Source organism: Nesoenas mayeri (genome assembly GCF_963082525.1).
Source record: "Nesoenas mayeri genome assembly, chromosome: 3".
Classification (NCBI taxonomy): domain Eukaryota; kingdom Metazoa; phylum Chordata; class Aves; order Columbiformes; family Columbidae; genus Nesoenas; species Nesoenas mayeri.
In genome coordinates, this window is record NC_137544.1 from 13,604,066 (window position 1) to 13,628,537 (window position 24,472).

The 24,472-nt window shown below is 37.8% G+C and overlaps 1 protein-coding gene across 1 annotated transcript; it reads right to left on the reverse strand.

Annotated features, from left to right (window-relative positions):
• Positions 1 to 2,569: 2,569 nt before the first annotated feature.
• Positions 2,570 to 24,472, reverse strand: DDX1 (DEAD-box helicase 1). Its single transcript, XM_080342541.1, has 26 exons — positions 24,416 to 24,472; positions 22,494 to 22,545; positions 21,399 to 21,462; positions 20,710 to 20,739; positions 20,348 to 20,444; positions 18,804 to 18,851; positions 18,583 to 18,666; positions 17,629 to 17,712; positions 17,118 to 17,194; positions 13,363 to 13,435; positions 13,171 to 13,247; positions 12,321 to 12,435; positions 11,669 to 11,807; positions 10,612 to 10,672; positions 9,835 to 9,933; positions 9,047 to 9,136; positions 8,312 to 8,500; positions 7,188 to 7,239; positions 6,607 to 6,753; positions 5,796 to 5,887; positions 5,157 to 5,229; positions 4,640 to 4,712; positions 4,481 to 4,523; positions 4,160 to 4,255; positions 3,330 to 3,450; positions 2,570 to 3,017 (listed from the first exon to the last, which is right to left on the reverse strand). The coding sequence occupies exons 1-26, from the start codon at positions 24,429 to 24,431 to the stop codon at positions 2,887 to 2,889; spliced, it is 2,223 nt and encodes a 740-aa protein (XP_080198667.1). The 5' UTR covers positions 24,432 to 24,472; the 3' UTR covers positions 2,570 to 2,886.

Sequence of the window (24,472 nt, forward strand, 5' to 3'; positions counted from 1 at the left end):
GCCCTAGAAATCAACACTGAGAAGAAAAATAAACAGTTTTGACATGTACAGTAGCAAGAATTAGTGTTGTATCCAGACAAGGAACAAGCCATTTAAAACAGAAGTCAGTGGATTAACCATCCTAACAGCTTAAACTGCGTGTTTATTCAAGCTGTGACAAGAAGTCAGCCAGGGAAGCAAGAGCCCTTCATTATGAGTTTGTGCTCCACACACACAGTTCTAACAGCTTTAAGTTCTTTTTTTGTTTAAGGAGTTTGTTTGTTTCTAAGCAGAAAAGAATCGGGAGAATATAATTGACCCAGTTGGAAGCAGGAGGCTGGTAGAGGAACAGCCTCTCGAGCCCTACGTGAAACACCAGCACCATCAAGAGGCAACCAGTGGTTAGTCACCTAGCGCAAAAATCACATTTAGAACATCCACCTCCCACAATGACATACATGTATTATGCATATTCCAAACAGCCTACAAGCATATACACATATATGTATAAACACACAGATTAGGTACTTAATTTCAAGAATAATTGTTTTTAGTATCACTTGGAATATTCCCAGTGACGAGATATACAACATCACCCAATTCTAAGAAATTCTGTTCTCACACATTTGTTGTCTTTACCTTCCAATGCAAAAACATCTTAATATCTGGAGTATGGATGTGAAAGCAAGTCAGTGCTTGGTTCATGAAAGGTAGTTAAAGCTTTTAACTGCAATCATGCCTATCTAGCTATGTATGCCTTATCACTTCGCATTACTAGGTGTAAAGGCATGTGGATTCTGAAATAAAAATAAGACAGTGAACATCCAATGACTTAATGCCAGGGACAACTGTCAGAACTTAATTTGGTATAATTCCAGTTACTTTTTTTTTAATAAACTTTCCTGCTTTCTGAAGAAATGTGATGTTTTCCAGAAAGTTCATGTTTAGAGTACCTTAAGGCAGCAATAACTTAAAAGTAATATAAAAACCCCAGATCACATCTCTCAAAACAATTTCAAGTTGTTTATGTGCCATCTCACCTAAATACTTTTCCTAGAGATCATTAGGGCACCAGGGATTTTCTGTTGTTCAGCAGAATATACAGTTCAGATCTTGAAATGTCAGCCAACCCTTAAAGGTTCCCAACCAGAAACTCTTTCCCCCTGTACCTCCCTCATGCTGCAATGTTTGAAGGCACATCGGCACAGTCCTCCTGAAAACAAGTATACATTAGGCCATTTTAGTAATTTCAGCTCCTACATCAAGGAAATACAAATTTTAAATAAGTATCGGCGTGTCTAATGTTATACACCTAAAGCGACATCCAGTTTGAGGAATGAAAAGAAGTCATGCTCAACAGCCATAATTTGTAATCATTCACTGAAGTGTGGATCCCCACCACCGAATCTTGAAAGATATCAGCACTTTGAACATGTAGCAGATTTACAGTAAACGTTACACTCTAACAAAAAGATCAATGCTGGTAATATTTTGATTCCATGTACCTAACATTTCCACCCCGATTTAAAAGCGATCCCCAATTAAATATATAACATGCACACTTTAAACTAGATGGAACTGTTTTAACTCTCAGCTTCAATATGCGAACATGCATGATCTGTTTTCTCCTCTATCTAGAATTATTTTAGGCACTGCAATAAATTGATTTGGATTGATTTAAGGCCAACAGATTTCATTACTCTTGTCCAGCGAGAGAAGACCAATATAACAAATTGCAGAACTTTCTCTTACCAAGTTCTAATGACAAGCACTGTGTGCCTTTCCCTTCCCCTCTCAAAGTATATAAAAGGTATTAAAGAAAGGATTCCAGTGACTAGTTGATGATAACACCATAGTCATAATAAATTTAATACTCATATTTGTTTAATTTGATGAGAAATCTATATATTTTATTATAATAGTTAGGACTCTCTCTGCCCCCTCCAGGCAACACACACGAAAAAAGCAGCACAACCTGAATTTAATCTAATTTTCATGGCTTACTACAAAGGGGACTAAATCCGACTGTTTTGTAACTAGAAGTTTTCATGAGGAAGGCAAAAAGTTATTTTCATTCTGCATTGCCAGACATCTCCAATGACCTTTGATAGTTAGATGACAATTTGCGGGCAAAGTCACTGAAGTTTTTAAATATCATTAGACAAGTCAGTAGAGAAAAAAGGAAGCTAAAAACCCAAACCGAATCAGACCACAGTAACTTCATCTGAATAAATTCAACCTGCCTGAAAACAGCACAAAAGGCATTAAGTACTTCAACTTACACTGCTGCATGAAAAAGCTTCAACACAAGTGTGTTAATTCCCTCTGAACTTGGAGTATTGTAGAATTATTCTAGAAATTTAAGACACATGACCTTTGAGAAGCCAAGTAGCATAGAGCCAAAATGCAGTTATCAGCCTAGATTGAAGGTTTTATGATAACCAATAGCTTCAAATACATACTTCAGGAAGTGGGTTTTTTTTTCTTCAATATCTTAAACAGCTGTGCAAATGTGGATGCATCTTTAAAATGCCCAGTATGAAAAATTACAGTACACAGCTAGTTAAGTAAATTTTACATGTATTCTGCATAAAATTAAACTCTCCTTCCAGATTTGCTTAACTATACTTGTATTTTCAACAATGCAAAGAGTGATCCTGCAAATTAATCCTCAAGGCAAGGCAAAATGATAGAAAAAAAAACTCAACCATTTCATCTTTTGACCTTTTTATTTATTAAGACAACAGCTAACACAGAGTTAACAATGCTGAACACACTGTTCATCATGCAAGAAGTATATTTAATCTTAATTCTTTTCTAACTACTGCTACTCAGAGATGGTATGGGATTTTTGGATTTGCAGGGCAGAGCATTTATTAACTCAAGCTTGTCTCAAGTGTGGCACAATCAGAATGTTCTGAACAGCTGGTTAGGAAGATAGCCAAGATGTAAGAAAGACGTCTGAGCCTCCTTTTCAAGGGCAGCCAACTCTTGTACTGTAGGTGCCAGAATATCCACATGGCCTTTATACAGTCCACCTGCCAAAACAGACCCAATCTAAATGATGTGTTCAAGGCCATTTTTCAGCAGAACTGATAAAGCTCAGTGACAGTCATTCAGAAAGTTAAAGGAACTTTGTTAACTTGTTAAAAAAAAAAAAAAAAAAAGAAGAAAACAGAAACACAGGCATACACACACTTTGACCACTTGCAACCCATAGGCTGCATGTAACAAATGCAGAAGACAGCAAAGAACTAGCAGGGTTTTTTGGTTGATCATTCTGTAGTTACGCAGCAGACAATCAGGAAACTGAGCATTGCACAGTAATTCAAGAGTAGTGCGTTACTTACCACCCAGAGCTCTTTTCTGGCCATATGTAACTTTACCATCAAAATCATCTACTGGTACTTTTATATCTGGTTCAACTTGGGCAATAGTGCAGTTTAGGTGTTCTTCAATCTCCCCCAGCAACTGAAAAAAAAAAGCCTTGAGGTACTCTTATAACCGAAGACTTCTGAACAATGACATTCAAGTAGTTTCAACAGGAACTATACGCAGAAAACAACTTTGTCACAGACACCAAAGACAAACATTTTTTGCTCAAATGGACTACACAAGTTTATTTCCGACAATGTTTTTACATTACCTAGAAACATTTAACATACTACCCTGATTATGTGAGTGTATTTTATAATAAAGAGCTCATAGTTCATGCTTATTTTAGCACAGATATTTCATTTACCCTTCTTTAATGTAGAAAGCAGCAAAGCACTGTGAATTTAAGAAGTATTCATAGTCGGTACTTAAGCAACACACTATTTCCAAGTTAGAGCAATAACCATTTTAAGTTACTTAAGAGTTTTGTAAGAAACCATTTAAACAAAAATGCATAAACTAACAACTTGTAACTCTTAACAGCATTTCATCAGGATGACTTTCAAGAAGCTGAAAGTAAGACTCCAATAGAATTCACTAAGAATATTAAAATAAGCTTTTATAATTAAAGAAATAACTTATTTTTTCCATAACTTGCAAAGTTTGATTCCATTTGAAGAATAAATGAGAAAAGGTTATAAAGACACCAAAATTAGCTTTGTACTTCAGCAACACAGATAGAACATGAACTATATCCCATAGTCTTTTAGGAAATTAGAACATTCTGGTTAAGCAAAACATTTACCTGCATCTCATTGTACCATATGGTACAACCTCCTTCTTCCTTCAGTCTAGTATTATAACACCCTTTTCCACGACTACTGCATACATGATACCAAACCTAGAAATAAAGGAAAACAACTTCTAAACTTTGTGAGATGGTTTAGTACCTTCATTTTGATTAATTATAGCATGAAAAAGAATTCAGATATTTATTTAAATTCCTTTTCAATTAAGCAAGAACGAACAAGCAGTTTTCCAATGCAGGATATTAAAGTCAGACATCAGCTGCAGACAGAACCTCAGTAAATAACGTCTGTTCAATTTTGCTTTGGAGCCTAATTACCTTTTCCTTCTCTTTTGCCACAAGAGAGATTGCCAAACCCATCCTGAAAAATTAGGGGAGAAGGGAGAGAGAAAAAATGTACTTAATAACTGTTGCCAACTTATTAAACAACAACAAAATATCAAGAAAACATGGTGACTACTCTGAGTATGCACATACCTCTCAGCTCTGCCGACTCTCCCAATTCGATGAACATAGTTCTGTTTTTCATCAGGGAGTGTGACATTGATAACTGTGTAAGATACAATCCATAGAGAATACAAGATTTTTTAAAAAATATACGAGCTAAGGTCACAGACCAGACACCTAAAATAAATATGATTTTGATTGCTGCAATCCTTCTCCTTGGCCCATATACAAACTTTATGTTCTACTACAGCAGTAATAGGTATGATTAGCCACAATACCTGCACTTAAGGCTTCCACTATAAAACTGCTTCTTCCATGATTACATTTTGACAAAAGCAGAAAAAAAAATGAAGAATCCCCAGCAATGTAAAACATCATGATGTATTTCAGAAGGTATGGTGAACAAAGTTGCAGTTCAAGTCTTTAACATCTACGACTTTTTAAAATGAAGCTGTAAGTCATATACCTGTTTTAAATAGTTGACAGGACTGCAGATATAGTGAAACTGTATGCAATTCAACAGCTTAGTTTAAAAATTAAGTCTTACCATATGGAACACCATGAATATCAATTCCTCTAGCAGCAACATCTGTGCAGATCAAGAAACGGACATCGCCTCTCTACAAAAACAAAGTTGTTACTAAGTTTTGTGCTAAACAAACCAAACAAAATCCCAGGCAATGAAACAGTAGTCTTTTGCATTTACATCACCTGGAAGTGCCTCTGTACATTTAGCAACACTTCAAATAAAGCCTTTCCACAGTGGAATTGTGTTTTTTGAGCATGAACTCATTGGTCAATTTATATCCCTATTTCCTTCCTCAACAGCATGAAGCAAATATAAACTGATGAATGGCTTAATCAAAAGCAAACTGTGTAATATTTAAATAACTTTTTTTTTTAATGTTCAGAAACCAAAGACTTTAAAATACAATGTAATCTGTCACTGAGCTTAAATTTAGGTTTAATTTATAAGTAAGTCCACCTATCCTGTCAATGAAAACTCAAAGGTCATATTGACAGTATAGAGTTCCACCTACAGAAATCGTGCCTCACAGAATTTTAGGAAGTGAGTCATAGAGCATTCAAACACAGTTTAATTTAAACGAAGAACTAGCAACACAAATTAACATGATTTCAAATATCAGGAAGTAAGGGAAAAGCCTTCAAGAATGTGCTGCATCACCTTAAATCTTTCCAGGTTTTGCTTTCTTTCTTGAGGTTTTCTGTCACCATGCAGACAGACACATGAGAACTGATGTCCCTTCCTGTCAGGGCCTGAAAGAGTTGCTATGCATTAATAACATCATATATAATTTATGACACAATACCATAAAGAACCAGAAAAAAAAAGTATGGGCAAAACTAATCTCAGGGGAATTTCACTTAATTTATTACCAATTAACATAAACCTGTTAGCAATGGAGGCACTGAGGAAAACAAGACAAAATTAAACAAACACTTGTCCTTCCTTCTCCCCAGAAGTGTGTGCAGGCACGTCTCCTCACTCTTTCCTAAACTTTTCTGCTTTTTCTACATGTGTGTCTTGACCTTTCTCCTCACATGTCCCCTTTCAGCATCCTCCTCTGTTCTCTCTCACATTTCTCCTTCCATGTCTCCTCATGTATGCACTTTCGTACACATTTCTTCGTGTGTCTCCTGTCCCCAGCAACTATCACTTTTTCTTATACACATTTCAGCAGAGACACCACAGGCTCCTCTCACTGGTTTAAGTTTTGGTGCACAATGGGTTATTCCCAGCCATTTCAGAGCTGTCTGGAACAGGTACAGGGCATTTCATTACTCCCTCCCACAAAAGACACCCCTGCAACTCCTTCCTACCATAACCCTGACTTCTATGCCTAGTCAGTGTGTCAAAAAACTTAAGCACAATTTTATTTGTGTGGTGTCCAAACATCAGTGACCTCTGTCATACAATTTTGGCTTTGAAATAAACAGAAAAGTGAGCAGAATAATGTTTTTCAGAAAAATATTACCTCCGCCCTGTTGGATGAAGTACTGCTCCATATTATCACAATCTATTTTAGTCCTGCAGAAAATAATGGCTTGGTCCATCTTGTGTTCTTTGATTGCCCGAACGGTGTACTCTCCTTTTAGAATTTTAATAGCTTCAGACCACATTTCTAAGTAAAAGTAAAGACATTATTTCACTTAAATTGTTTAACAATATGAAGAGACTTTGAACAGCATACATTTCAAGTTTTCCTCTAGCCTTTTAGAAGACAGTTAGACTTTCATTTGCAGAGCAAGTGAGTTACACCTTCAGTTTTTTCCTCACCATGCACACCTGCTCCAAGGTAATATAATACAGAAAGAACAAAACTACTCAAGAGTTTCAGGTTACTCATACACACCAAACACATTGTTTATATACCTACAAAATACATATTCAAGTCTTTTTCTCTCTCTGATAATTACAGAAACACATTTCTCTTCACAACTAAGAAAATTTTGGAGGAACATGACTCAAGGCTGATATCTACTATAATTTAGCTTTACTTCATAACATTTACAGGATTATTTCACACGCTATTACTTAACTAGTGTTGCCAATTACCTGGAGTGTTAGCACCAGGTCGTGTGTTGTCTTTTGCATGTACTTCATCAGTCTAGAAAAAACAAACAAACAAATAAATCCTCCAAGTCATTATTAGTCCATAATTCACAAAGGAAATACTTCACTCTATTAAATTAAAAATAGCAAGAAACTGAAAGTTTAAAAGTAATCTTATCATTCTGTTCTCCCATCAAACTAGCTAATCTACCTTTAGCTAATGTCTTGATTATAAGCACAAAACTTGTTCATAATAGAAGTCAATAAAATAATTTTATGTAGACACTGGATAGAAATCAACTGTAAACAAAGTGATGAATAAAAAAGCCAACCAACCAAAAAACACCAAACAAACAAACACTAAACTGAAAACAATGTACTATAAACACAGCTAAATCATACAACAGTTGTTTCTTATTATTTTCCCTATGCTAGGCTGAATCAGATATAAACCTAAAACCCAAGAGAACTAAATTAATGCCAAGGCTTCATGAAGAGGCTTCAACAGACCAAACGAAAGGATGTTCCAGAAATAAAGAGGGGTTAAAAAAATATATTGATTGCAACTGTGTAAGAGGTGCTGTGAATTAGTTACAGTCCCAGATAATTCAGAACTTGAAAATTAACAACTTCAACAACCACCACCACCATCTCACATGAATAGGTGTCAGGTTAATGTAGAATTTAAACTTGGGTCTCAAATGTAATTGAAGTTTTAATTGCTCATCTCACACAGGTTAGAGACAAAACTACTTCAGAGAATGATCTATGTTGGAAGGTTTACTTCTTCCCAAACAATCAGAAAAGACACGCACTAATTACAGTTAGGCCACAGACCATTAGCTGTGAAAAAGCAGCACAGTGCCACTGTTCTCTACTACAAATCAGAATGTTGCTCTGTCAAGATCTTCCTCAATCACGTTTGTAAGACTGAGCCGTTCAGAAGTGGTGTTATGACATTACCAATATCATGACGCTAACTACCATGGGGAAAAAAAAACATAAATTCACATACACTAAGCTGTTTCAATAGTTGGCAAAGATCCTGCAACATTAAACCCCAATTCTGAAGGTTAAAGAAGTAAAAGTGGACAAATAATCCGAATTTTCTCCTGCAGACCACTTACTCTGATATGATTCTTGCCAAGTCTTTCCCAGAGTTTGTCAGTTTTTGGATTTACAGGCACAACTACATGGTGTACAGTTTCAGGGACAGAATCTTCTCCTTTCAAATCAACCCAGGTGGGAAAATGCATGATCTTTTCAGACAGTTTTTTCACATCAAAAGAATGTAGTGTTGCAGAACACACAATCACCTGAAAAAAGTCCCATAGATACCATTGAAGATCAGATTCTCCCACCAAAAACTGTTGGCACAGAACTAGAACAATGTTATGTAGTTTAACAGCATAATGTAGCACAACAGAAGGACACCCTGACTGGCTTTCCTCATCACAGGAATCATCCAGATGATGAGTCAAAATACAAAATAAATAACTATTCTCTTACAAAAAATTAAAAAAAAAACATTTAAGAGAAAGAAATCAGCATTATTGAGAGCTGATGAATCGAGAGTATTAGAGCATGAGAAATTATAACATATGTAGTCACTTATTTTTCAGATATGTTTGTATCTAAATAACTCAAATACTGCCGAATACTGGGCTTCAGGATATAGGATCCTATAAAATACATATGCACAGGCAATCACCGAACGCAATGAAAGTATTAGTTTTGGACAAGAGGTGTAACAAATTCTACTTCAAATAAGCATGCTCTACACTGTGTAATAGTCAACAACTGAAAGCAGTGCACACCACACACACAAATCCCAAACCCAAAACCACAAACAAATTTTATACCTGAAGTCTCTTTCCATCTGAAGTTATCTGAGGAATTTGACTGTGGATCCTGTTTATGAAATCTGAATAACCTTGGAGGAGAAGGCCATCCTACATGGGAATAAAAGAAATAAAGCTGCAATTCTTATTTCTCATTTCTCAGTCTAAACACACACGAGTTAAATAAGCAATAGACTTGTAATCTCAGAAGTTCTCTTTTTTAATTAGCTGGACAGATCAATGCCTGACTGGGATATTATTACTACGGAGTTAAAAGAAAAAGTAAAAACTTGGGAGTATTTACAAGTACAGCTGCTGTGCTTCACAAGAAATTGAACATCTGTCTCAGTAGCTTCTCCTAAATAATACCCCAAGGCATTTCGTCTTTGTGAATATTCAGTTGTAGTATAACAGATCAGAGAGATGGGCACTCACTTCACAGAATATTGACTACAACATTCATTAGCTTCAAGACCTGCTGAGAAATCAAAAATGCTTCTCTTGCCTTTGTTTTTTCAGGCTCCCTGTACAGTGACAGGGAGAGACTTCACTACCTTGTGAATACAGCCTGATTTCTCTATCAGAAAAAATTCAAACAGCTTTACCAGAACAGCTAAGAGGGAAAAAAAACCCCATAGGTTACTATAGCTACAAACAAAAAGAAAATTAATCTGGAATAGCCTATAGGTAGCTAATTGCTCCACTGAAGTACCAAATGCTATAGAACAATGATGCTTCACTGACTCTTTTAGGAAATGTCATATTGCGTTTAAGAACAGAACTTAAGTATCACTTAGTTCTCTACATACAGCTTCATCCAGAACCAGGAATCTAACTTGAGATAAATTAAGCTTTCCCGTTGAGACCAGGTCATCCAGTCTTCCAGGAGTTCCAACGACGATATCCACCTATGAAATACATAAGGGTATGAACTGGTCCCATAACTAACTAGAGGCATTACCATCTTTATATGAATTTAAGACTGAGACAATTATCAGTATGATGCCCTATTTCCTATTAATTATAACTTCACAGAAATCTACAGTAATTTGCATTAGAGGGTTCTTCTGAGGTCATCTGGTCTCCACTCCCACCATCATATGCAAATCAAGGACAATTTCCAAGTTGCTTTAGGCAGCTGCCCAAGAAAATCTTCAGTATCTTCAAAGAGAAAGATCCCACAACCTCCCTGGGCAACCTGCATTTCAGTTCTATGACCATTTTATCAGCAGAATCTGCTTTAGGTAGGAAGTCTTCCCTTATTTTGGGGAGTGTTGTGACGCTGTTCCCTTCTGCCCACCTCTGCCTTCCAGTCTGTGAAACTTTGTTATCTGAAGCCAAACAGATTCATTTTCAAATGGGGATAAAATGGGCTAACAGAATTTGACTAAGCACTATAAGCTTAGTCAATTGACAGTTGTCATGGATGTAAAGCAACAAATGCTAGACCAGTGCAAGATGAGCTTGCTATCAACTGCATAATTTCTTTTTATCAAGCTTACAGGAGTTACGAGAAGCACTGTTAGCACCTCTAGCCACAGCATGTTACTCAGAACTCAAATCATATGAACAAAAATACAACTTACTCCTTGTTCCAGTATAGAGAGCTGATCTCTTGCAGCAACCCCACCAATAATCAGCAGTTCCCTAAAATTACATCAACATATTTTAAGTTTTGCTAGTTTATTATATTCAGAAGATACATTGAACATCCGACTGAAGACTGTTTTATTAGTAGTTGATTAACAGCTCTGAACAGTAACTTTAAGAATAAAAGTTACATGTAGTGTACCATGTATTATTCAAGTGAAAGTTTTGTTACCAAACTGTATTTGAATTTGATTACTTTATTGAAATTGTACTAAAAACATTAACACCTTAACCAATTTAATCTAAAAAAGAATCTGTTCCCTAAAAAAAAAAAATCTCAAACATAAGTTAATCAACCTGTGTTCTTGAAAGCCAAAAATGCAAATAACAGTAAACTAGGAGAATCTTGCATCATAGCTTGCCTCTCCCCACTGCTACTCCCCTGCAATTCCAGTAAAAGCACTCTCGTAAATTGATTGTAGTTTAGAATATGGAGACATTTAAGATTTGTAAGCACAGTCAAAAGAGAAAAATCTTTACAGCAAAGCAGTTCGTAGACAATTCACTTTTCAGAATTGCATCCCCATGCTAATCACTGTAACATCTGTCCTGTGAGCACACTAATGTAAACAGAGCAGACTTTGTACATAACTATTTGTTGGAGATGAAAAACAAACAAAACTAGGGTAGGGGGAGGAGGTGGGACAAGAAGATGGTCAGAAAAGTAAGGCAGTAAGCAGAAGATGTGCTTTTCTTGATTAAAAACATTAAGTATCATACACCTTAGATAATCTCCAGGGAAAAAAAAAAAAAAAAAGATTTGTCATAGCAGAGAGATGCAGTCCATAAATAAAACACACCAAAAAACCCCTAACTGGTCTAACTGTAGCTGAAAAGTCAGAAGGTTGGTTGGTAGCAGATATTACTGAGGCTATTCTCAGAACCACTGCAGATTAAAGTCCACTTAGCTATGAAGTGGAACACCGCTCATCCCTTGCAAAGTTATGTCCACAGACAATACCACAAATACACTTATAACAGATGTACTGCTACCTTAATTTGGGATTATCGACATATTTTTTGAACTGCTTCACATTGTTCAAAGTTTGTTCCGCCAGCTCTCTTGATGGTTCTACAATCAATGCTTTTGGAGCATTTGGAAGGTTCTGTGTTTGAACCACTTGGGCATTTCCTAAATTGAAAAATAAAAAAAAGCATCATTAAGACAAGATACATTCCTATCCTAGAGTTTTTTACTAGAAACAAACTTGGACTGTTTACTAATAATCTAAAAACCTCATGATTCTAAATGCTCCATTAAAAGGCAATATTATCCCTCATTCAACTATGAATACTTCCATCTTAATATTCAGAGATTACAAGTGAATATTGGTATATTGGCTATGCAGTATAATTAATTACAGTGCAGACCTTAAACACACACACTTATTTTTAAGATGATACTGTTGAGTAACTTAGCTGAGCTTTTCTTTTTATCTGATGCAATTCTAATTTCAAAATATTAGACTATTTCCAGTCTAAGATTAAGAATATTTGGAATACTTTAAAAAAGCACTAATGTTGCTACCAGTAAAATAATTGTATGACCTTGAGTACAGCAGGAATTAAGCAGTTAAAGTTATCAAAAATGCTCTATAACACAATCTGAATATAGAACTGAGAGAGGTTTAAAAATCTAACCTACCTGAGTGTTGTGATTTCACAACGTTACCATCAGGAGCCTTGCAAAGACCAATATAGCCATCTTTTGGTGGAAACTTGAAATCTTCTTCACCAAAATTAAATTTCAATTCAGCATTCTAGATTTCAACAAAGTTGCAACAAAGAGACCACGTAAAATGAGAAACAATTCCATAATTTATTTCCCTATGAGAAGCCAGCTAGACAAAGGAGAAGGTGCTGTTTTCTCCCATCTTACATGCTCCTCTTCCCCAAGTAATTTAAAACTGCCTGACATTTTGTGCATGATTCCAGCTCTTAAAACTCTTCTTCTACATCAAAACTTTCCCACATTTACAGATACATGGAAACTCTTTGGACTTGTACACTTCTCTGACCACCAAAATGTTTTGCTAAAACCTTCACTCAGTAAGAGATCTTCCCAGAGAGACTAACTCCAGAAAGACACAAACTACTACACTACTGTAACACTGAGAATAAACAAAGAGGGAATTTTGGCACTTTCAAGTTATTTGCTTATATCCCTTGAATCATAGTGTATCTAAGTTCAAGAAAAGCAAGACAGCACTGGTACTAGGAATTACTTATCCATGCTATTCTACTCTTATATTCAAGTTTAAGTATATAAATTTGAACTGAAATATTCAATATTTAACTTGAACAGTACTAGTCAAAGCTAACAGACTGTGGTGGCCACTCCAGTAGCGAAATACTGGGAGATCAAAGGAAACAGAGAGTGTGCAAGCACAACCACAGTAACTGTGGGTCACTGTGCAAGTTTTATACGTAAGTATTAGTTACCAAAGCTAGAACAATTTTCATGATTTTACACATCTGTGATACTCCCAAGTTACCTTCAGTACACAAGCTGCAAAAAGCGCCTGGTTCCTTATGTGTGGTGGGATTTCAAATGCAAGGCCAAGGTCCTTCCCTGAAAGCAGCATTAGTTCAGTGAGACTTGCCACGTGTGTCCATCCTTCTCCCTGCCCCTCCCCCAATACAAACATCCCAATAAAATTCCAAAAAAGAATGTGAGTAAAACTTACCATTTTTGGAAAATTTTATTTGTCCTTTATCTATGTCTAGATAACACCCAATTGTATCATGCATAGTGAATTCCTGTAACAAAAAGAAATTTGTGAAGCTGAGAGATTTAAGTGTTCAGTGAACTGAGAAAAGTAATGTTCTGTCAACTTTTACAGTTTTACCACTTCTCCCTACTAAATGCTGTTATTTTGATAGAAGCAAGTTCAATTTATTCCAATAATACTGCTGTAAATATCATGCATATTTTAATCTGATTAGAAATCTTCAGTGAACTGCCCAATTTATCTTTGATATTTAAGCATTTATTGCTGCTTTAAATTTACTTTAAAGTCAAACACTTGGACAATGATAAATTTAAGTCATTTAGCTGGAAGTACTCTGCATTACGGAAAAGTGCATTAATCATGTATTTATTAGCCAATGTAATCTAAGCTTAGAGCACCAAAGATGGTAACAGAAAACTACATTTAGACTATACCAAAAGACTAACTTTTGAAGGAGGTACTATATGCATGTTATGCATACTTCAGTACTTCATTCGAATATGCTGAAATCGGTTGATTGTAAAAGTATTCAAGAAAATCTGTATATTATAAAGTGCATCTAATTCAACAGCTCAGAATTCACTACTATAAGAAAAAAATCAACAGTCATAAAAGTTGCGAGTTATGTGGCACTGAGTGTTCATTAATATCACAAACACATTTGAGTTTCTGCTGTATTATTCATATTTATATAAATAATACTTAAACATCTGAACTCCTGACTGGCATACTACACAAAAACCAGCAGAGGTATTCCCAGTAGACACTTTCAGAAGTGTACGTTAAAGTAACAGTTTCAATGGTAAACCCAACTCAACAGCCAGAAGTTGTTTCTTCTCATATTTAAGTGGAAACTCCTGTGTTCCAGTTTGTACTCACTGCTCCTTGTCCTATCATTGGTTGTCACTGAGAAGAGCCTGGCTCCATCCTCCTGACACTCACCCTTTACATATTTGTAAACATGAATTAAGTCACCCCTCAGTCTCCTCCAAGCTAAAGAGACCCAGCTCCTTCAGCCTTTCCTCATAAGGGAGATGCTCCACTCCCTTAATCATCTTTGTTACCCTGTGCTGGACTCTCTCCAGCAGTTCCCTGTCCTTCTTGAACCAAGGGGCCCAGAACTGGACACAATATTCCAGATGCAGTCTCACCAGGGCAGAGTAGAGGGGGAGGAGAATCTCTCTCAACCTACTAACAAACCCCCTTCTAATACAACCCAGGATGCCATTGGCCTTCCTGGCCACAAGGGCACAGTGCTGGCTCATGGTCACCCTACTGTCCATCAGGACCCTCAGGTCCCTTTCCCTTACATTGCTCTCCAACAGGTCATTCTCCAACTTATACTGGAACCTGGGGTTGTTCCTGCCCAGATGCAATACTCTACACTTTCCCTTGTTCTATTTCATTACATTTTTCCCTGCCTAACTCTCCAGCCTGTCCAGGTCTCGCTGGATGGCAGCACAGCCTTCTGACGTGTCAGCCACTCCTCCCAGTTTGGTGTCATCAGTAAACTTGCTGACAGTGCACTCTATTCCCTCACCTAAATCGTTGATGAATATACTGAATAATACAGGCCCCAGTACTGACCCCTGAGGCACTCCACTAGATACAGGCTTCCAACTTGACTCTGCTCCATTGACCACAACTCTCTGGCTTCTTTCCTTCAGCCAGTTCACAGTCCAGCTCACTACCCGATCACCCAGTCCACACTTCCTCAGTTTAGCAGTGAGGATGCTGTGGGAGAATGTGTCAAATGCTTTACCGAAATCAAGACAGACCACATTCACTGCTTTGCTGTCATCTCTCCACCTCGTTATGTCCTCATAAAAGGCTATGAGGTTGGTCAAGCACAACTTCTCCTTAGTGAAGCCATGCTGACTGCCGCTAATGACTGTCTTATCTTTTATATGCCTTGAGATGGCACCAAGGATAAGTTGTTCCATCATCTTTCCAGGAATGGAGGTGAGGCTGACCTGTCTATAATTACCTCGATCCTCCTTCTTGTCCCTTTTTGAAGACTGGAGTGACATTTATTTTCCTGCAGTCCTCAGGGACCTCTCCCGTTTCCCACAACTTAGCGAAGATGATGGAGAGTGGTCCAGCAATGACCTCAGCCAGCTCCCTCAGCACCCACGGGTGCATTCCATCCAGACCCATGGATTTATATATGTCCAGATTGCTTAGTTGCTCCCTAACCCAGTCCTCATCAACCAAGGCAAACTCCTCCATTGTCCTGACTTCCTCTGGGGCCTCAGAGGTACAGGGCTCCTCAGGACAGCCTCCTTCCATGATCTATAAACTCTCCTCTTCCACTTGAGCTTACCCAGCAGTCCCCTGTTTAACCACACAGGTCTCCTGGCTCCCTTCCTTGACATCTTATGTGTCAGAATGCTCTGATCTTGAACCTGGTAGAAGTAGACCCTGAACATTAACCAACTATCTTGGGCCCCTTTACCTTCAAGCAGTCTTGCCCATGGGATTTCCCCCAGCAATTGTTTGAAAAGGCCAGAGTCGGCCCTACTGAAGTCCAGGGTTGCAATTCTGCTTGCTATTCTGTTCCTGCCACACAAGATCCTCAACTCCACCATCTCATGGTCACTGCAGCCAAGGCAGCCCTCAACCTTTACTGCTTCAACCAGACCCTCCTTGTTAGTGAGAATGAGATCCAGCAGTGCACCTCTCCTAGTTGGCTTCTCCACCATTTGCATCAGGAAGTTATCATCACAACACTGGAGGAACCTCCTGGACTGTGGCTGGCTGGCTGAGTAGTCCTTCCAGCAAACATCAGGGAAGTTAAAATCCCCCATGACAACCATGGCCTATGATTGTGAGGCTTCTCTCAGCTGTCTGCAGAAGGCCTCATCAAATTCCTCATCCTAATCTAGTGGCCTGTAATACAGACCCACAACAGTATCACCCCTGTCAGCCTGCACCTTAATTCTCACCCACAGACTCTCAACTCTCTCTCCTCATCCACCTCGGGCAGTACTCAATACACTGTAGTTGCTCTCTCACGTAAAAAACAACCCCACCACCTCGCCTGGCTGGCCAGAACACTGGAACAGGCTGCCCACGGAAGCTGTGGAGTCTCCTTCTCTGGAGACACTCAAAACCCGCCTGGACACCTTCCTGTGCAACCTTGTCTAGGTGTTCCTGCTCCAGCAGGGGGATTGGACTAGATGATCTTTTGAGGTCCCTTCCAATCCCTGACATTCTGTGATTCAATGAAATAAAGCATTACTAATTACATCTTATTAACATTTAAGTATGTGTTTTGATGTACTGGAGAGTTGTGTGATTACTTCTACTTTAATTACCAGTAAACAGGATACGATGCTCTCACTTAGACAATCACCAAGGTATACAGGCTGCCTGGCACTGTTTGAGCTAACGCTGAAAGTAAGTCAAGAAATAAATCTGAGGGATGAGTTCATCTCTAAGCTGTAACACACAGAAAAGGTTTATCTTCTAAACAGGAGTCAATATATTTGCGGTCTAGCCACAATCACACGCCTCAAGCTGACAATTGCTTTTGTTAAGCCTGTTAACGTGCTCTAAAATCCAAAAATCCTTCAATATCTCATAGTAATTTTGTTCAGTGACCTCCTCTTAAAAGTTAGCACTATTACAAGACAGTTGATTGTTACAGCACAGAACCAACATGCAAAAACTTTTCGTAACATTTCTACCAATAATCAATTCAAGCTTACCTCACCATAGCTGTCAAATTGCTTGTTGTGAGATTTCTTACCAGTGCCACCAAAGCCAAAGCCAAACTTATCAGTACCTGAAGACAAGACAAAACACAGCTTTTTGTCTTTTGGATGACAAGTTACATTTCTTCCTCATTGTATCAGCAACTGAAACCTCTAACAGTACCATGTAAAAAAATAATACACAGTGCTAACTAAAGAATTCTAGCTTTGATATACCCTAAATTATATTTTTGTACCAGTACATTTATTGCTTTTACTCGTGTCCAGTCATCTTCATTAAAAATTCAAAATAAAAGGGATAAAGTCCCAAGAGATAAGAATCTTTGCCATCACCTAAGTAGATTTCCTCTTAGAGGAAAAGCAACACTTGTACAACAAGTTTTAAACTCCCTGATATTGCTATCCTTCCCAAGGGGCCCATTTTCTGCAAGACTACAACAGTATTCCAGCAAGTCCATGCAAATACAAAACTGGCTATGGAATTCTTCTTTTGAAGGAAACTCACCCAAATCCAGTGAAGCCTGCATAGTCGACCAACCAACTCTGCACAAGCCTTGGTCATGACAGGAAACTTCATAGTAGTATTTCCCTTTAAAAGACAAAGAAAGGATCCAAACTAACACCTAAATTTCAGTTTCACCAAGGTGATTCAGTTTGGTTACTTCCACGACCATGCAAATCTAATTTCCACCCCAACTGAAGAGTGTAACAAAATCCCCTCTTGCGTTAGTGTGAAAAGGTTGTGTGGGTACCTATATATGTAAGGAAGAAACAAATTATCAAAGAACAGCAGGCAAAAGAGAGAAAAAGTACATGCTGAGAGATCGTGTGTGAGAGGCTCCAAGTGAGTGATAAGCTAGAGAGATCAGTGGTTCTATTGAATCCACAAGAACTGATAAGCTCTGTTGAATCAGTACACGACCATCAGCATGCACTAGTGCCAACAACCGGTTGTGTAACTTGTACCACATCCAACTGGCTGCTATGTACAGGCAGATTACAGGATTATCTGCACACCTGATGAAATGAGACCATTTGAGGGTCTTTCTGAACACCCATCTAGAACCACTGGGGTATCAGTGTGACTCTGCTTTTGAGTAAGGAGCTGTGATTTGCCTCTCAATTCTTGCTTCTATCATGTAACCATGAAAATTGTGCATGTATGTGTGTGAAGTGTGCAAGGAAACAACTGGAAATACTGTGTGAGTAGCTATTTCCTATTAATAACACCTTAATAAAATGTGTTCTGATTAATACTAGCGACGATTCAACACACGGAGAGTAAAACAAAGGTATTTGTCATTCCAAAGTTTTCAGCTAGCAATAAATTGAGTAATGGCACACTTGCTCAGATGTTTAATAAGCTTTAAATGCAACCATCTATATTAACAATGGGTGAGAAGCAGGCATTTCACTTGAAACTTCTAGAAGTCTCTAAAATGCATAATTTTATATTTACCTTTAGTCACGCCTCTAGTTGCTCTGCATCCATGCCATTCTTTTACCTCTCTGCTTTGACAACACAAACCATCCGATCCAATTGCTGAAAATGACAAGGCAACTTTAGTTAAAGAAAACCCCTCTCTAACTGCTTTTAAAAGAAATTTTCATGCATACTTTCTTCTAGTTAATTATTTTTTTCATCAAGCAAACATTTTAGGTAGCATTAGGACTACTCACCAAAAGCCGATCCTCTATCATACGGGTTCATTTGCCATTTATTGAGAACTAGGTTTGGAAGAAAGCAACAGAAAAAGCATTAAACCAACATGATAAGCCTGGAAAACTCAAATCAGAAATTCATATTTGCTCTATAGTGTTTGGCTTAATTTTCTGGAGAACCAGCTTTGTTCCAGTGCAATTCATACATGGTCAAAACGAAGGCCTGCAACTTGAAGGAGGGGCATAGATGCATTAGCAAAGGTATTCTATGAAATTTTGGATTATTCCATCAAGTAGAGCACAGATTAAGTTACTTAAAAATACAACTGAAAACAATGAAGACATTTTTAAAATAAGCCAAGGTTTCACATAATCAAAATCAAATTCAGCTAGAAAATATCCAAAGCTACAATAAGAGCAATAAATTTGAAATGTATTTCCTATTTCTGTTACAAGTTTACATTAAAGAATTTTTCAGGGTATCAGTTAAAATGTCATTACTGAAGAGGTAAGATATATGCACATATAGCATGTAAAATTTGACTTAATTTTTCATATGCCAAATAACACGTTGCAGTAAAATCCAGAAGTTCCACAATATATGGATTTTTTTATACAATTAGATGCCACTTCAGTTAGGATTACTGACTGTATTTACACAACTTAATTTCAAGGAGATTTTTTTTTTAAGTTGGCTGTAATGTCACCATTTTATTGGTAGTTATAACAAAGCTAAAAGATAAGAACTTGTGTAACATCTTCAAAGTGGTGTTTGTGCAGCTACAGTCATTTACCTAAACCTCAAGACTGCACCTGGTTACCAGCTTTCAAGTTGTAAGCTTATTCAAATGGATGTATAATAGATCCTCAAACACTGTGACGATATTATCATGGTTACAATTGATTTTTTTTCAGTGGATTCTGGCCCTGTGCATTTCTTGCTCAGTTCAATGTTTACTAGCTCAAACGTGCGGCAACTTAAGATGTTGTTATTCAGCTTCCAAACCTACCTAGGTGCCAAAAGGAATGCAATAGCTTTATTCAGCACAGCAGTATTGAAAGACACACTCCAGTGCTACCCCAGCCACACAAAAACAAGTTTTACCCTAGAAGAGCTTTCTGCTCAAGCTCCACTAAGAAGCCCAAACCAACTGTGCGGAGTCACAGCTGATGTCTCATCTACCCCTGCAACTGAAAGACTTTTTTTAAACTTTTTTTTTTTTTTTTAAGATGGATGCTACTACCTCTCCACATCTTGCAATGCACTAAACCAGTATGGCTTTCAGAAGAACACTGAAGAGCATGGTGTGGATCAGTCAGCCCTGATCATTACAAAGAGATTGAGTTCAAATGCACCCCAGTTCTTTCCATGACTACACTACTAAATTTATATATAGTGTTTTATAAAATCTGGGGTGATGATATTTCATTTACACTATCCCAAAATAAGGAAAAAATACTTATCTAATGGCAAGTTAAGTTAAGTTTACTTTGGGAGGTGATGAAATTGACATTAATTAACAGTGTTCCAAGCTTGAGAAGTGTGACATACAAAAACTTACCTGCCCCACCGGTTTTAATAGTTGCTTTCCCTTTCTTGCCTTCCATCTGGTCCTTCAGCGTTTCATAGACAATCTGGATAACTGGAATGCTAAAAGCCTAAAATGGAAAGTTATTTTCACTCCACAATTTATACGGATATTTCCAGATACAAGGTCAGCCTAGTTTTCAGTTGCAATACTCAGCATCAGAGACACTTTAAAACATGACTGCGCACGTTTATAAAGACTATTAATAATACTGCTTAAATATATACACAACACACACATATTCTCTATGTATATACGTGTACACACAAGCATACACACACACTCTCACCACTTAAAAACTTCTACTTTCTGCTAATATAAGTTGGATTACTTACACCAGTTTTTCCACTCCCTGTTTCAGCAGCCTGTAGGAAGAAAAATTTAAGAGTTTAATCAGGGTTGCAACTTACACTGTAAGGCCTGTTCTACAGTTCTTATTAAATAACTATAAACTAAGTTTACTTTTACTTCTGCATAATACAGAAAATCTTAGAGAATAATGCCATTGCTTCACACAAATTAGATGCAAATACAAACACAGAAAACTTTGACAGTACTTAAAAAAACCACAAAAACAAAAAAACAACAACAAAAAGCTCCCAGAGTCCCTCAGAAAAACTATCTGTATTTCTGGAGGTGACACAGAAGATTAAAGGAAGCATTACTTTGGTTACAAAATCAAAAACACTGACATCTACAAAAGATGGCATGAACAGGCATGCTAATCTGGTATCTTCAAGGGTATTGATACTGAAGCATTTGTTTAGGCACTATCAGTCATGTTCCATGTCAGGTGTTTATGACAAAAAGGAGAGTAACCTAGAAAGAATTAATCCCATCTGCAACAACAGCTGGAAGCACACCAGAAAGTCAAAGAGGTTTTTAGCTGAAAGATATACTTTCCTATGGAAGAAAGACAAGAGACCTAGTCTAACTACAGGTCCTTCTGGAAAGAAGGGAACTGACACACAAACAAGAATTAAGACACAAGCTTTCTAGGATTAGGGCTATCCCGCACACATACCATAAGTACATCGCCACCTCCCAGGATCAGTGGGATGGATTCTGCTTGGATATCCGTAGGCAGACTACAGGAAAGAACACATTAACACAAATTGATGATACCAGTAAAAGAAACAATTTTTGTTTATATAGGAACCCACAAACACCACGGTCATCTGCAAGACGGGAAATAGCAGGTAAATGTTATTCTTCCTGATTTGCAGCTAAGGAAGTGAAAAGGATTCCATTTGCAAGGAGAATGCGGACCAAGAACTGTACCTTGACAGGAAGTGACTAGTGGATTCAGCTGCACTCTGACAACAGGGCTACATCTCACATTGCTATGCTAAACTATAAAAGAAACAGATCAATTATCTATTTCCTGTTTCACTTTCTTCAAATGAGTTTCGTTTTTAAAGCCACTTGCACAGTGGCTATTTAAAACTGGAAAAGAAAGTAAAGATAGCTAAATGTAACCAGCATTTTCAGACAGCCACAGCTAAACAATACCATGCATATGAGAAAAGAAATACATACACTAAGATTGTCCATACTGATAACATTCTGAATGACAATCAAAAACAAGCTCTGAAGTCAAATATTTTAGCCAAACAAGTAACTAAAACCAGGAAGAATAACTTTTGTAGAAGATTGACAAACAAACATCAACTTGGAAGGACACAAATTCAGACTACACTCTGGAAAACATTTACTAAACTAGCATCAATCATGTGACAGTATTTCATCCAATAATCCCACAACACACACACACAAAAAAAAACCCAACAAAAAACACCACACAAACCAAAACAACAACAACAAAAACCAAAACAAAAAAACAACACAAAAGAAAACCAGAAGCACAGAGGCTTTTATGAAACAAATGACACTGGAGTATAAGTGGTCATGCTTTGCTCGCCCAAGTTTACCATTGCAGTCACAGTTTGCGTGCTTTGGTCATTCACACTACAAAGAAGTGCATGAGATGCAATGACAGTCAAAGGAAAACACATATCTACTTTGTTTTAATGTGACAGCAGAGGTATTTTAAGAAGCATGTCATATATTGCTGAAAGGCAAACTAGTTTTTGCCGGGCCCAAATGCATTCCTACTTACAGCCAGTCCATCTCCTCCACTGCTTGAGCTATCTCAGGCATAACACCCATTTCTGCAACACAAGAAAAAAGGAACAAGCAGTGTTATTTACCTCAATACAGCCCAAAAGATTTTCAAGTATCAACACTTCTAACTACAGACAAGAATAAAAAAGCATTGGTTTTGGCAACAGCACATGCAGCGTTCTCCACAGAACTCAAATGATAAATAAGAAACATTCTCCCTCTCCCACATAGAGCTTTGACAGCTGTCCCCACTTATACTGGAGTAAGTCAGGCATATACTAGGCACAGGAGCAGGTGCTGATACAGCAGCAAATCAAACACACTGGGAACTGAGTACCATTTCAAGGGCAAGGCACTTATCTTTGCACATTGAAGGCCAATGCCTACACAAACAACAGGGAAGACTTTGTTAATCATAAATATCCTGACTCTCTCTACAGCTGAGAGTTTTCAAATAACAGAATAAAACCTGCATCATATAAGGATTCAAATTTGAGAAAGCCAAGTTTCTTTTCACCAAATCATGCCTTACACACTCACAGCAGATACATTAACTAGACAATGCTTTGATTTTCATACAGTGAGTAATCACATCCATCTCTGAAAGGTTTTTTTCCTCAGAGGCCCCTTCTGGTAAACGCACGCCAAGGTCTGATAGTTGTACTGCAGACACAAGTTAAATGTGAAGCCACATAATAAGAGGAAAGCAAGTGTTAACCAACTCAAACAACAGCATTATACCATCAAAACAACAATTTAGCTGCTGTTTGTATTTTTCAGGTGCATAGGGTTAGTCTAATAAATCCATTTCTTTAGATATGAATATACACCTTCCTAAATAGAACTTTTACGTGCTAGCCTTTACACTGGCACATGCTGGGTTTGACACATCCCGTACACACGTACAGACAGAAGGCTAGGCTGACATTATTGATTTATGCAGCCAAAAAAATATTCTTCCATTTGCTATAACACAAATGCTAAAAGAAACATGTTTATTTCTAACATGACTGCAGAAAGCTTTAATATTTTCAGGCTTTAGCCTGTACTCCTAGAAAATCAAACAATCTACATAAGCAAAAAAACTTTTCTCCATAGCATGAAAAGTAGCTATTGATTCCAAATTATACATAAATCCCCACATTTTTCCCTTTTTTAATACACTTCAATTTCACATAGTTTAATTCAACATAAAGTACAAAGTTTTAATTCAACAATGACACTATGACATTTTCCTCAACTATAACCAAATTAATCCCGCTGTCTAGCATCTAAACTGTAGCTCAATGGAAGAAGCTTCAGCGTTTTCCCTCATGATTAGATGTTTAAAAAAATAAGTTACAATAAGCAAATCATACACCTTATATGCATTAAAATTTTACCCGAATGTTGACTGATCGGCTATGTGTGCACACACATAGGTGCATGGGGGATGGTCAAATAGTGATGCTTCCTCCTTAGAATGCTTCAGCAGTGAACTTTTAGATTAGTTAAGACTTGCATTTCAAGCCATATCACAGACCAGAGCTGCTCCTATAAAATCCATTTGCTACCCACTGCAATACACAGCACAATCAGAAAGCAGTTGGCCTAAGGAACCATTAAGACTTTCATGCAGCTCCGTTTGACGGATGCTCACACACCACATATGCGCTAAAACCTGCAAATCCATTTCGATAACGACTGCCGAAGGCCTCCGAAAGCCCTAGGGGCCGGCAAGAGCAATGACAGCCCCACAGGCCTCTCGACCGTAATCCTGCTACGTGGTAAATCTCAGAATCTGGGCCCGTCCGCCGCGGGGACACCGGGAACTGCCACCCCCACAAGGCATCGCCAGGCATAGAGGCAGGAAGAGATGCCGGTGCCTTGCTACCGGCGGCACAGTCGACACCCCCCAGCTGCCCCAGCACCACGTACCCGAAAACGCCGCCATCTTCGCACCGCGAACGCCGTCACCCGCAGGGCGCAAGCGCC

Coding starts and splice junctions, on each gene's coding strand:
- DDX1 (XM_080342541.1), bottom strand. Junction 21,463..22,493: donor GTGGAGGAGATGGACTGGCT/GTAAGTAGGAAT, acceptor TCTTTCCTGTAG/TCTGCCTACGGATATCCAAG. Junction 5,230..5,795: donor AAAACCTGGAAAGATTTAAG/GTGATGCAGCAC, acceptor TTGTTTTTGTAG/AGAGGCGATGTCCGTTTCTT.